The sequence below is a fragment of the Lactuca virosa genome, chromosome 1 (assembly GCF_052849685.1).
Source record: "Lactuca virosa cultivar CGN04683 chromosome 1, Lactuca_virosa_CGN04683_v6, whole genome shotgun sequence".
NCBI lineage: Eukaryota > Viridiplantae > Streptophyta > Magnoliopsida > Asterales > Asteraceae > Lactuca > Lactuca virosa.
Window position 1 is genome coordinate 314,895,946 of NC_136426.1, and position 14,887 is coordinate 314,910,832.

Sequence of the window (14,887 nt, forward strand, 5' to 3'; positions counted from 1 at the left end):
TGGTATAGATTGCGAAGAGATTTTCAATCCTGTTTGTGACAAACTGGTAACAATACGCACAATCCTTAGCCTTGTTGTCTCATGTTACTAACTCATCCATCAATTTGATGTCAAGAACGTCCTTGATGGTACTCTACAAGAAACCATTTTTATGCACCATCCATTGGGATTTTGTGACCATCAGGAACCTCCTGGTCCTCAAAATGCCATGACATTATTTCCCGCTCTAGTGGTGAGGTACTTTGTAGTGTCGTCAACACGGTTGCTCAGACATGTTGGTTGCGGAAACTTCTTAGAAAATTGCATTCCTCACCTCCTAAATATACTATTATCTACCATAATAATGTAGGCGTTGTTTACATGTCCTTGAATCCAATGCAATACCGACACACAAAACACATCGAGATGAACGTTCATTTTGTTTGGGAATTAGTCTCCTAGAGATGGGTTCATGTATTCCATTCAGTTCCCAATATGCGTATATCCAATGTTGCAAAACTCGTTATTTGGTACTCGTTCGGTCGACTGGGGAGTAGCGAATACTCGACCTATGGCGAAATTGTAAATATGAAAAGTCATAAGTTTATTAAAATTTATAACAATGTATATGAAATATCAATAGAATATATACATATTCGAATGTTAAAACTAGTTAAAAAAATAAACATTTTAATTATGAAAATTTGAGAGAGAGAGAGAGAGAGAGAGAGAGAGAGAGAGAGAGAGCATATACAATTCGTTTGTCCGATACTTTACTTCGGTTTTAGAGTTAGTAGGTTAGATAAAGCATAAAATATACATATTCAATTCTTGAGTTTTCCTCTTTTAAGTGAATTTAACCATTTGACTGAGTTATACCGATTTGGATCGATTTTGATTGAGGTTGACTGAATTCCAAGTTATTTGGCCGAGTTGGTTTAATTCGCCTTAGGAGTCCCCCGAGTTTTACAACATTGCGTATATCTGCAGCAAAGGGCTTCCTACATCTCTATTTCACGAATTTCGATCCAATTGAACGTTCAGACGAGGCCTCCCGATCAAACTGCAGCGGATGTTAAAGTATACAGAATCATCTATAGTTGTATTATGTTAGGCCCATTTTCGGGTCCATATTGTATAGCCCTGTTATATGCTTGTATATATTTGGTGAATCAATGCAAATATCCTTTGTATGGGAAAATAATATCCCTTTAAATATATCATTATATTATAAGTAATATATAAAATCTAAACACATTCAACCCGAATCTATAGTTTTCTCATAACCGTTGCTCTAGAAAAACAACCAAAATCGATAGTCTTGAATCTTGATCAAATTTTCTGTAAAAATGTATGTATAGCCAAAAATATTTATTATAAAAAGTAGGTTGAATAAGATCAAAAGTAGAAATATTACTGATAAAACGAAAGTTCAACAATGTAATTTACTTAGCAATGACAGAAACGTCAAGTGAATCAATGGTTTGCAACATATTTAGAAAATAACATTTTGTCGCAGAGTTCATATATGTATGTACATAACTACATATGCATACATATTATTATCTTTGTGATTAACTCCTTTTCATGTAACTCTCTTACTATAAATGGGCATTTAATTAAGAAAGAAAATAAGTTACTGTATTAATAACTAATCCCATTCATGAAGCTTGGACAATAAAGAGTCAGTTCTTGATCTCTCTGTCTCTCCTCTTTGCATATCGGAGGAGGAGAGAGAAGTTCGAAAATTTTGTTCCACTTTTTGCTCTCTTGGATTTGTAATTACTTTGTGTTGATAAAATTATTTACAGAAGAAAGGCAAGTAGAAAATGTTATCAAATCATAAAAGTTTTTTAGGAGAAAAACCCTCAAGAAATCTTTCAAACAAGACGTGGGCAGTGTTCCTTTGGATTTTCAGCTTCTGCGCTGGGATGTTGTTTACCAACAGGTAATCCGCTTTCTCATCATGTACACAGTTATTGTGTGTGTGAATATCCTATATGAAAGGCTGATTTGCATTTTTATGAAATGGGCAATCTTTAATTTCAAGAAATATAGTGTGTTAATCGTGATTCATGAAATTGTAAGTTGTATGCCTATATATTTTGTGGGACCCATTCTCTCATCTTATTTCTTATCATTCCATATAAAGTGTGACAACAAAATTTGATAAAAGGGTTATTGTCCTTTGTTGAATATCATATATCAATAGTAGACTTCAAACAATATTAGGAGACTGATAAGACAAAAAGATATCCACGACTTTAGGGTTTTGTTCAGCAAGTAAAATCTTGCACATTTTTGGGCACCGATGCTTGTGCCTAAGAATTAAAGATTATTTATGCAACATGACAAAACAAGTTGTACTGTGTTTGACATACATAGGATCGGAACCGATGTTACTAGGACACAAATTGCAATATTTTCGGAAGAGGGTGGGACCCATCAATATCTTTTGTGCAAACGATGTGAATGAAAGTACATTGTGGTTTGGTTATTAACTGCTTAAATGGTTGAAAAACATTTGATCTTCTTTTTCATAACATATACAAGAGTAAATTACACGAATGGTCCCTATGGTTTAGGGTAATTTGCACGTTTGGTCCCTAACTTATTTTTTTAACTCGGAAGGTCCCTACTCCATATACAATGAACATACGTTGCTATTTCTTGCATTTAATACATTTGTGTATTGAAACTGTTTCCCAGGATGTGGATTGTGCCCGAAGGTAGCGACATTGTATCACTAATACAAAATAATTGGGGCGGGAATTCAATCGAGCAAAGTTACAAATCTAAATATGCAAGTATTCTCTTTGAAATTTCTCCATTGTAATTTGAAAAATCTACCCACTTAATGCAATTCCATCCAAATACAAGCCAACTTTATGTTATAATTAGGTTATAATATTCTAATAACAAAAATAAAATAAAAGTACAATGCTAATTGGGTATATATTTTTGAAACCGGTATGATGTTTTCATTTCTTTCTAGATGTTTTCTTGCCTATGGTGTTAAAACCGTTTGATTGCACTTCATCAGGATATTACCGGCATTCGATCCAATACTACACGGGATGTTTCTGAGATCTATCATTCTATCAAGTAAGTTGTTCAATCCCTGGGGGCTAAATGCAAGAAATAACAACATACTTTCATTTGTTTGTGTATTATAACGTGTCATATTTGTATTTCTTTATTTTTAAACATTGTACTTTGAAAATCTATCCAGTTACAACATTATATTGTCAATTTCTTTTTCTTATTTGAACATTATACTTTGAAAAATCTACCCAGTTATAGCTGCGGGGATTTCTGTATTACACATTGGTATATTTTTCAAAGTACAATTTTCAAATAAGAAAAATAAAAGTAGAATGCTATAGTGAACAAATCAATGACTGTATGGTTCCTATTTCTTTGTCTAACCCTTTTTTCATTTAGGCTTCTTGCTTATTTTGACAAAAAGTTTGGTTTTTTTTACATGTATAGAAAGCTCCACAAGAAAATCGTGAATCTTAAAGCAAAAATAGACCATTTTACCACAAGAAACCAATCTCCACCGAAAGATTCTTCCTTGGAAGTTAGCAATTTAAATACCAAAAGGAAGTATTTTATAGTAATAGGAATCAACACGGGTTTTAGCAGCAGAAAAAGAAGAGAATCCATTCGGGCTACATGGATGCCTCAAGGTATATGTACTTTTTTTTTTCCTGGATTTTTTCTTTTTTATTTATTTGTGCTTCTTAAAACTTGATGATTGAATTTTGTTGACCAGGGGAGAAAAGAAAAAGGCTTGAGGAAGAAATAGGAATTGTTACACGCTTCATCATTGGCCATAGGTTCATTTAGTTGTTTCTTTTTTTCCATTAAGTCGTGTGTCTTGTCTGAATAAACTTCTGTCTGGAGAATAATTTTGAAAAGATATTTGACAAAATGAAGGAAATGGAAGAAAAAAAATAAACGAGGAAAAATTTGTAAAATGTTAGAACTTAATGGGAAAGCTCCTTTCTCTAATCTTTTGTATTAAGTCGTTCATCTGTAGTAAGTAAAAAAGAAACTATCTTACAAGAATCATTGGAAAAAAGAGAGAATTAGAGGTGAAAAATGAACAGAGTTTGGCTACTTTCAACCTTTGACCTGTTCTTTTAGCTATTTTTTATTATTATATCCATATAATGTGTTTAAATTGTTTTTTACAGTGCAAGAGAAGGGAGCATTCTTGATAATTCCATTGAAGAAGAGGAAAAACTTTATGGAGATTTTATGAGGCTGGTAGTGTTTTTTATTGGAGAAAAAGACAAATTTAGACAAATATGATAAACTTGTGCCAAGATTTAGCCAAAAATTAACCAAAAGATCCCAATAGCCACAATTTTCGCAGCCATTCCTGCAAAATGGGCCGAAATTGCTGCCAAATGGTTTTCATATAAGTTTTCAGAAAATAGATGGTTTTTATAACGGATTTTAAAAGGTTGGGTGGTTTTATTAATAATTTTTAAAGTCTACCACCAAATTAGAAAAGTAAAAATGGGGTTGCTATCTGTTGCAATTTGTCCTAACTCTTCTGTAGAGGCTTAAATGCATATGCATGCAAAAAAAAGGGTTCCTATTTTTTCCAGTTTATGAAAGAAAGTGGTTTTTAGACAAATATGTAATTGCGTTTTATTTTAGGACCAAAATATGAACATTGTAATTGGCACAATTACCACATGACATGAAACGGGTTAAATGTTTATTTCTGCAATTATGTTTTCCTATTTTACCAATTTTTTTAACAATGTGTTATATTTTTGCCAATTTATGCAAGAATGTTACATCTTTTTACTAATTTTGGTAAAAAAATTTCTACCTTTTATCAGTCAATATGCTATTAATACAAATTATGCAGGCTATGTAAAATATTGCATCTTTGTGTAACAAATGAAACATCATTGCATATTTCGTGCAAAAAAACACATTGCTGCATAAATTGAGAAACATGTCAAACGTTGTTGCATTATATGTGCATTTAACCCTTTCTATACAATGTAAAATATATCTATCCCAAATTTAAATTGTGAATGTAAGCCCAGTTATACATGCATTTGACTTAGTCTTTGGGTTGTATTTTGACCAGAATCATACTGAATCATACTTGGATCTATCGGCTAAGACAAAAATATACTTTGCCACTGCGGTCAAAACTTGGGATGCAGATTTCTATGTTAAAGTGGACGATGACGTTCATGTAAATATAGGTATATTTATGCAAAATTGCATTAATAACAAGTTCTTCTTATGGGCTTATCTCCGTTTACACATTATTAACTATAGAGCAACATACAGAAAAAGAACACTTGTACTTTCATTATATTATCAATTGAGCCACTTAACTATTTTCTGAATGACTAAATCTTTATACTTTTTTTTTTTTCTGTCGTATTGAACACCCGCAACTTACTAGCCCCTTTTAGCCACTAAGCTGTTATTCTTTTAATGATGATAAAAAGGGATAATTTCACAAAATAAACTACATTTTCAACCTTTTACTCAAAAACCCAATACTTTATTATTTTTTCGGAAAGGCGGTTGACATTTTGAAAATTTTGCAATTTAGCCATTATTTTTTTTTTTTTGCAAGTTAGCCATTCTTGAGTGGGACTGTTTCTTATTCAGGAGGGTTTGTTTCTTGATGGGAGACACTTTCAACAATCTTCTCATGAGCAGAGGACATAATTTTATCTTGTGTATAGTATAAACAATCATATTCAGTAGACAATCAAACCGAATCAGTCTAAGAAAAATATATATCTTTTTATAAAAGAGCTAAAAACATAATGGCTTTTATGAAAGTTTTCCTACTGAAATTGGTGAAACTGTGAAAGTACATTAGGCTTTTCTGTATATTGCCTAAATATCATATCAAAATCGGGTAAGTGGGAAAATATATATTTTCTTAAATGGTCAATTATTTAGCCATTGAAACTACTAATCATTGCAGGAGCATTGGCGAGAACATTACTTAGCCATGTCAACAAGGCCCGTGTCTATATTGGGTGCATGAAGTCTGACCCTGTGCTTACTGAAAAGTAAAATTTTTAATCAAATATTATAAGGTTCATCTATTGGGGATAATATAGTAACAACACACTTACATTTCTTTACCCATAGTAGCAAATTCCTTGCATGCTTTTATACATTATAGCAGTGTACTTACAATTCCTTACTCATAATAGCAATGAATTAAAGTTGTATTTCTTTACTAATAATAGCAATATGTAACAGATAGTACATTGCTCATATTGGTAGAAAAATATAAGTATATTAATATTATGGGTAAAAAGTTTAAGTATGTTGCTATTATGGGGAAAAATGAAGTACATTGCTATTATTGGGAAGGAAATGTATATATGTTTGGATTATGGGTTAAATATACAAGTATTTTGCTATTATACGTAAAAATAAAGTACATTACCCATATTGGTAACAAAAGTAAAATACATTGCTAATTCCTACAATTTGCTCTTATCTTTTTTCCATTTTAAGAGTGGTTTTGTGATAAATCAGGGAAGAGAAACACCGAGAACCAGAATATTGGAAATTCGGTGACATGGAAAACAACTATTTCCGCCATGCGGGTGGACAAATATATGCTATCTCTAAAGAATTGGCTACTTATATATCCAAAAACCAGTACGTTGGCTCCATGATTTTCAAAAGTTTTTATTAAATAATGTTTTGTGTTTTAATATTTAGAGTTTTAATGTATTGGTTTTAATGATGTTTACGGTGTTATGACTTATGATGTATCAGAGATGTTCTACACAAGTATGCAAACGAAGATGTTTCTTTGGGGACTTGGATGGTCGGTTTAGATGTTGAACACATTGATGACAGGAGCTTATGTTGTGGCACCCCTGGTAAGATTTTGAACTTTGGATATAGTTATAAAAAAAGTAATTTTTACTGTTATAACTTAGTACAGTTTTTAAAGTACAATACCATAATAAGTAAAAATTTGAAAGTACAATGCTACGATTAGATGAATTTTCAATGTGCAATGTTATAATAAGAAAAAAGTGTATGTACAATGCTTTAATAGAAAGATATGCTAATAAGATACTATAATAATCAAATTAAAAAAACACATCGCTATTTATTGCATTTAGCCATTAGTTTTTTTCGAGCATGGAACACTCTTATTTCACATGCATACCCTATTAAAGCCATTGTACTTTGAAAAAAAAATTATCCAGTTATAGCAATGTCTTCCAATTTCAAAGTAATTTTTTACTTCATTTTTCAATGTACAATGTATTTTAAGAATTTTTTTTTGAAAGTATCAGGTGGCTAATTCAAAGTACAATGTTGTAATAGAACGAAATGCAAGCATGATGCTATAGAAAAGATAGTGATATTTCTTGCATTTAGCACTTATTCTTTTGCACTGCAAAACATTATTATTTTCATGATATGTTACCCAAACCAAATTCTTTAAAACATGTTTCGTAGATTTCTGATGAAAAATTTGATTATTTATTTAGACTTTTTGTTTTGATCAGTTTGCGAGTGGAAGAATTTGATTGGACATACTTGTGTCGCAACGATTGATTGGGCGTGTAGTGGCATATGTGACTCTGAAGATAGGATACATGATGTTCATAAGCGATGTAGCGAGCATGAAGACGACTTATGGGAGGCTATTGTTTGAGTTGGGTATATTATGCGTGCATTTTTGTGAGCGAATGCATGTAAATGCTTCTTCCACCTCAATGATTATATACCCAAGTATATTTAAAAATAATGCAATGATAGTGTGTTTATTATTTTTTTTAAAAACGGAAAATATAAACTATTTATAATCTACTCTTTAATTCCACCTATGTCCACTACAGGACTTGAACCCTCAACCTCAAGGAGGGAGAGCAACACCGGATACCTCTAGGTTGTGATAGTGTGTTTATTAACAAGGTTCATTCAAGTTAAATACCATTAAATTTACCCACGTTCGAATCTCACACGATTCAACATTATGGTGACTTTTGTCGTAAAGAAACCATTAACTTTATGTAAATAAATAAAATCTAATAATGTACAATGAAACCATATTAGTCAAACTATATAGAAATTACTGTTAAAATTTTTATCGTATGGGCCATTTGTGACACGTTGTTTTTATAGACAAAATTCTTAAGCGACTCAATACAATCAATCTAAGATTTCTTATAACGACCCCAAGATATTAACTTGATTGATGTTGCTTTATTTCATCACCAACGCCCAGTAGCGCATCTAGGATTTACATATGTTGGGGGTACAAAATATTTATCAAATAATTTTTTGGGTTGATCAATCAGGTTGCCAATGCGTATGTACAGTCGAGCTTCACCTACCTTGTTATCTGATAGAGTACCTAAAAACATTTAATATCAACCGCTAGGTTTAGTGAGTTCTCCAAAATATCATATACCACAATACATATACAATGCATACATATAATCAGTGGCGGATCCAGGATAAATATCAACTGGGGTCCACCCTATAACTAACATGTGCCAACCCGAAATTTCTATCTTGTACACTTATTCAAATCAGTCAAGGCCAGACTCGTTTTTGCTACCTTCTGACACTGTTAGAGTCAATTTGAGTGTTCTAAACCTAGTATAACCAAGGTATGAGGCTAGGGATGAGTGTAGTTGAGTGCAACACCTTGCAAATGAGCCAAGCACCCCATTATGAGGTGTGTGCGGCCGCACACATGGGTGTACGGCCGTACACCCATCCCAATCGTACACTCTCATGTATAAATGAGAGTCTTAGCCTCCATTTACCTCTTTTCACATTCCTAAGCCAAGAAATCGACTTTTCTCTCTAGTATCATCCGTTTTTCATCTAGATCTTCAAGTTGTAAGTGTTTCTTCCTTTGTGTTGTTGATTCATTACACAATCTAGTAAGGATCTATCATTTCATCCATGAAATTACACCTTTTGTTTAGATCTTCAAGTGTTCACCAAGAACACCAAGAACACCTACTAAGTTTTGGACCTCAAACACCCCTAAAGGCTTCTATATCGTAAGTACCACTCCTTGTGCTTGTTATTTACTAGTTATACTCCTTAGAAACCATCCAAAACATGATCATCAAGGAGTGTACGGCCGTACACACCCCATGTGGCCGTACACCCCTTTGTTTAGTGCTATTGGGCTTCAAACTCATGTTTTATGCTAGCACATGATCAAGAACGCTTATGGGATGCAAGATAGAGACTTGGAATACACTTTTGACCATTTTTACATGATCAACAAGGGTATACGGTCGTACACTCCTTGTGTGGCCGTACACACCCTATTTAAGCCCCAAAATGGCAACAAACTTCCATTAAGACTAAGCATTGGCCAAAGCACACTTCCTAGATGCTTGCTAAGACTTTAAAACACTCAATGGCATGTTTCCCCATGAGTGTGCGGCCGCACACCCACTTGGGCCGTACACTCTGGCCGTACACACACATGAAACATACCGTTCTGGCCATACACCCATTATATACAACCTTTGGTACTTCTAACACTTCAATCTAAGTGTTTCCTATGTCCTAGGGTGTCTTTTCTTACATAATTAGTTGTATAAACACTAATTATATACATATATGTGTCATTATATGCTTATTAGGATCCGTTGTGCTCAAGTCTTCACTTGACACTTAGCATCCTACAAACCGATCTTTCATTCGTATTACTCACTGCAGGTGAGTTCATACCCCTTTAACTTATTTTTTAAATGATTTTAAATGTTTTTATAGGGGAGAATACAAGTAGAAACATTATAGTTATTATATCAATCATATGTGATTTATAACTATCAAACAATGAAATTCTTATACTTCAAACTGTGTTGTCAATCAAATTGCTTCAAATCGTTTTACAAACTCTTTTACATGCAAAACTCATTATCAAACTCTTTCAAACTTATATTTTGTTAAAAGCATATCTATATAAGATATAGTTATATAAGTAGGATTGAAAGGACTTAGGACTGATAGCTCGCCTTACTTCCTGTTCCTTGTTTGGTTGTGGACTTAGGGTATCGGTTGTTTGTCCGAAGGTCGTTTGAATCTTAGTTATATACTATGTGTATGTATATAGATATAAAAGTCCTTCATTCAGTTCAATACCTTTGGGTAACAAAGTTATACAAACATGTTCATTCATACAAACAACGTTGCTAGTAAACTATAATAGGTATAGTTTAGGAAGTCACTAAATACTATTACTAGAACAACGAAACATACAAAGAGTCAGTTCATACATGAGTCAATACATACTATAACGAGAAACAATACTCACTATAAAGAGAAACAGATAGAGAACACTATAACGAGAAACAATACTCACTATAAAGAGAAACAGATAGAGAACACTATAACGAGAAACAATACATACTATACACTATACACTAGAGAACATACTATATACTAGACAGAGAGAACATACACTACACTAGTACATACTATACAAATACAAGAATACTATAACATTAATGTGAGATACTACTTCATGGCTCGGCATATACAGTTGTGTCACGTTTTGTACCCAGAGTCTCCTGGAGGGAGAGCGTGAATTTGTGTATAGATCTATACGGGACTGACCCTCCTACACCTTGCTGCTAGCTACAATGGGACCTGCAGGTCTACGGGTGACGAATGTCATATCATTTCGACGTCTAGAACGTCGTGTTATACTGGTCAATCGAGTATGGTTACAATCATATCACATTTTACCTTAATTAACTAACAAGTTTAAAGGTAGTTAGTACATTGGTAGTTACTTAGATAAAACTACAGTACATCTTCATTTATTCCCATTTCATTCACATTGTGATCTTCTCACATAAACGGTAATGAAAACTATATTTTTGGTAATGATAGTCATACTTTGGGAAAATGCACACTTTTACAAAAGAACAAACATAGGGAACAGTTGGGTCTTGGTAGAAGACTGCTTTAGTAGAAAATATAGGATTTTCTAGGAAGTTTACAAACATTTACATCAATTACTTACAAACTTTTACATCAAACATTTGCAAATACATTCTTCAAACTTATACAAACAAAGACACTAAAATACTTATGAACTCACCAGCTTTAATGCTGATCTACGCTTTCAAAATAACTTGTATTCTCAGGTCGCCAGTAGACAGGTACCGATGGCCAGGTTTTGAGAAGATGGAGCACATTCAAGACTCATCTTTTATTTTGATTATACATTTTGGTGTCTTATAAACTTCAGAACACACTTGTATTAAAATTATTACTATTAATGCAATGGATGATGTTGTTGCTTGTTTACTTTTATGCATTGTTGTGATACTGTACATGACGTCCTCCGCCCCCGAACGTTTCCGCTGTTCCGGTTTTGGGGTGTGACATAACAATAGTCCCTTCCGGCGACAGTGGCCGGATATCCTTCAGACGGCAGCTGTAGCATTCCTCCGACAATGGTAGCAGTAGGAAAGCAACAAATTGACGTGGTTTCTTAAGAGTTATAAAAACAGATGAAGTTTTTGATGGGTTTTTCAATAGAAATGAAAAAAATCTAATGGTGAAAACTAAAATTGGGTAAAAATATATCCATTAGAGTATTCGTTTAAATAAGAGAAGATGATCAAGAGGGTGCCAAGAGAGGGGCATCTGCACAAATTTAAAAGAATAATTTTTTTTCCTAATATATAAGATGGGTCCTATTTTTAAGTGAGGGCCATAGACCCCGCTGTTTCTACTCTACATCCGCACTGCATATAATGACCTTCAACATAAAGCTAGTCCGCCTTCAACACGAAGCTGGTCCGCTTTTTTTTGCCTACAACGTAAAGCTACACTACACCTTGGCCTTCAGCATAAAGCTAGTCTGCCCGAGTATATTGACCTGCCACATAACTACATGAAAATTAAATGTAAATGAGAAACTACATTATTGAATATGAAGAAATTCAAAACCAAACCTAAAAAATCTATAACCATAACTGAAGAGTGGATAGGTTCAACATACAACTAAATTATACGATCTACCACGTAACTACATGAAAATGACCTATATTCATAATTGAAAACACATGTACAAGTTTGAACATGAAAATTACCCTTGTTCAGAAAACAACATGAATTATTTTGATGTGGTTCTATGATTGGGTCATATAGTTTCGTTCCATGTTGAACTTGCCCCCGAAACAGTTACCGGTTATCTTTAAGTCTGTAATCGAAAAACGAATCATTTTGGTTAACCTACTAAAATCGGAGGGCTTCTTTTACAATTTTGATCGGCCTAAAGGACAAATTTTGTAACGTCAAGCAACCTTCGCTCCAAGTCATCGGAATCAATAACCCCCATTCTGCAACTCTCACCGATATCGCCTGTGTTGTGGTTTTCATCCTCTTTGGGTCGATGTCGGTAAGCCATTGAGGCATTTGGAGGAATTTAATGGTGTCAAACGTGAACTGTTTTGGATGACTAACATGTTTTGTTTGTACAGATTTTTGAGTATAATGGAAGCGCTCTGGTCGCCATGGTTGGTAAGAATTGCTTCGCAATCGCTAGCGATCGGCGTCTCGGGGTTCAGCTCCAGACTATAGCCACTGATTTCCAAAGAATTTTCAAGATTCATGATAAGCTCTTTCTCGGTCTCTCTGGTCTCGGCAGTGATGCTCAAACACTGTAAGTATGCCACCCATTATTGTCGATCATTTAGGGTTTCGCAATAACAATAAACTTATCGGGTCGGGGTATTTGGATATGCATTACTGCATTATGAGATTGATTATGTGATATCAGTGATGAATATGATTAACTCTAGTAAATAAGGGTGATTGAATGTGCGTTTTGCTTGGTAATCCTCTGATTGTTGTCGATTGAGTTGGCTCTTCATAGTTGAAGAAAGCCTCCATTTTTAAGTGTTTGAGTAAGTTTGTCTTCAAAACTCTTGTATAACAAGACCCTGGATTTATTCACTTGATCATCCATTCCTTTCTGAAGAGAGATGAATGTAAAGAAGATGATTATGGAGGGGAGACATCAGACATAACAATTCACTTGTCTTCTTTTTTATAATCATACCTCCATAGTTGACTTTATTATCATTCGTTACAATATCTTAATAATCATTTATCTCTATATTGGTCTCATTTCATAGTGTAATTACATTCTTCTCTTATTATTTATATTTTGTGTTATTGCAGTCATCAACGGCTTGTGTTTCGCCACAAACTGTATCAGCTTCGTGAAGAAAGAGATATGAAGCCTGAAACTTTTGCTAGTCTTGTCTCTGCTGTTTTGTATGAGAAAAGGTTAGATTAAAGAAAAGCTTATTTATGTTTTTGTGTCTCTGGATTATCATCCATTGTTCAATTTATTTTTTCTATTTCTAATGTCGATTTTTGACGACCTTTAGTTTCAGAAAATTATATTTAATAAATTTTTTACTACTATTGTTATTGTATATGTAGATTTGGTCCTTATTTCTGCCAACCTGTGATTGCTGGATTGGGAGAAGATGATAAGCCATTCATTTGCACAATGGACTCTATTGGAGCAAAGTAGGTTCATTTCTCATACTTATTTTGCTTGAAAGGGCTAAATCCAATATTATAGCAATGTACTTTTATTTAAATGTGTATAATACTTTCAAACTTTTTCTTATTAAGACATTATTCTTTGGAAAATCTCCCCAATTATAATGCTGTGATAAGAGGAAATGAAAGAAGGATGGTAATATAATAAAAAAGAAATTTAATGAAAGTACATTGCTATTTCTGGCATTAATTTGTTATCCTTTTTCTTTTGAAAATGAATTGTAGAGAGCTTGCAAAAGATTTTGTTGTTGCTGGGACTGCCTCTGAGTCTCTTTATGGTGCCTGTGAGTCGATGTTCAAGCCTGATATGGTAACTTTCCTTATTTTATTAAAACTCAAGACAAAAATTTCAATCCTTTTGTCCCACCCAAAAAGACAAAAATGCCCTCCTCCTCATCCTCATAGTTTGTTATGTATGTATGTATGAAGGATCACGAGGATCTGTTTGAGACAATCTCCCAAGCTCTTTTATCATCGGTGGATCGTGATTGTTTGAGTGGTTGGGGAGGCCATGTCTACATTGTGTAAGTTTTTATTTCTTTCTACAACATTTTACTTTTATTTATTTATCCATTTATTTATTCTACAATAAATTAATATATGCTAGTACTTTGTTATTTCTTGAATTTTTAATAAGATGACATGTGGTTTTGGTGCAGCACACCGACTGAAGTGACAGAAAGAATCTTGAAAGGAAGAATGGATTAAGAAATATTATATAATTTCTCTTTTTTATTAATCTGGAGAATTTTCTTATATTTGTATGATGCAATTTAATCCATTCTATCTCTTCTACTTGTACCTTAACACCTAACCTTCAAGCGTGATAATTTTCTCAATTACTTTATGTTTCTGAGACAGATTTCTTCAAAATCAATAACCGAATAGTGATGATATAGTAATATACACTTATATGATTAAAAAAATTAATTTTTTTTTTTTTTTTTTTACATGTTTTATAAAACTTAGTTATTTACAAATTCTTTCCTAATGTGTTTTTACATATTTAGGTTTTACAGCTATATTAAAGATTTTTTTCGGTCTAATGCTTACTTTTTACAATTCTGTTTTATAACTTTCTTTTTACAAAATACTTGACGCTGTGAAAGTGTGAAATTACCTTTTACATAGTGTTTGAAGTGCTGGTTTGTATTTAGGAATTAACATCTTTGGGATCTTAGAATATGTTTTATTTGATTGACGTCATTTCTATCCCCTTCCATCTTGGCCATTGCTTCAACATTTGAATAAGTGATGAAACTAGGGATGAGAATTTGGCCTGAAACCCGAACCGAACCGAACC

General features: G+C 33.2%; 2 protein-coding genes across 2 annotated transcripts; both read left to right on the forward strand.

The window, feature by feature from the left end:
* The first annotated feature begins 3,376 nt into the window (after positions 1-3,376).
* Positions 3,377-7,758, forward strand: LOC145131075 (putative beta-1,3-galactosyltransferase 3). Its single transcript, XM_079065813.1, has 8 exons — positions 3,377-3,671; positions 3,758-3,821; positions 4,182-4,254; positions 5,099-5,219; positions 5,963-6,050; positions 6,529-6,654; positions 6,775-6,881; positions 7,524-7,758. Exons 1-8 carry the CDS (start codon positions 3,377-3,379, stop codon positions 7,670-7,672), a joined length of 1,023 nt encoding a protein of 340 aa, XP_078921939.1. The 3' UTR covers positions 7,673-7,758.
* Positions 7,759-12,292: 4,534 nt separating this feature from the next.
* On the forward strand, positions 12,293-14,423 carry LOC145110086 (proteasome subunit beta type-3-A-like). The gene is made up of 7 exons (XM_079047070.1): positions 12,293-12,406; positions 12,489-12,670; positions 13,192-13,299; positions 13,459-13,548; positions 13,810-13,894; positions 14,014-14,108; positions 14,244-14,423. Exons 1-7 carry the CDS (start codon positions 12,401-12,403, stop codon positions 14,290-14,292), a joined length of 615 nt encoding a protein of 204 aa, XP_078903196.1. The 5' UTR covers positions 12,293-12,400; the 3' UTR covers positions 14,293-14,423.
* Positions 14,424-14,887: the final 464 nt, after the last annotated feature.

Bases quoted from the DNA above. Each gene is read 5' to 3' on its own strand.
- LOC145131075 (XM_079065813.1), top strand. From the start codon at position 3,377: ATGACTGTATGGTTCCTATTTCTTTGTCTAACCCTTTTTTCATTTAGG. The intron at 4,255-5,098 runs GTAGTGTTTTTT...TATTTTGACCAG, and splicing joins ATGGAGATTTTATGAGGCTG to AATCATACTGAATCATACTT. The intron at 5,220-5,962 runs GTATATTTATGC...TAATCATTGCAG, and splicing joins TGACGTTCATGTAAATATAG to GAGCATTGGCGAGAACATTA.
- LOC145110086 (XM_079047070.1), top strand. The intron at 13,895-14,013 runs GTAACTTTCCTT...GTATGTATGAAG, and splicing joins CGATGTTCAAGCCTGATATG to GATCACGAGGATCTGTTTGA. The intron at 14,109-14,243 runs GTAAGTTTTTAT...GTTTTGGTGCAG, and splicing joins GGAGGCCATGTCTACATTGT to CACACCGACTGAAGTGACAG.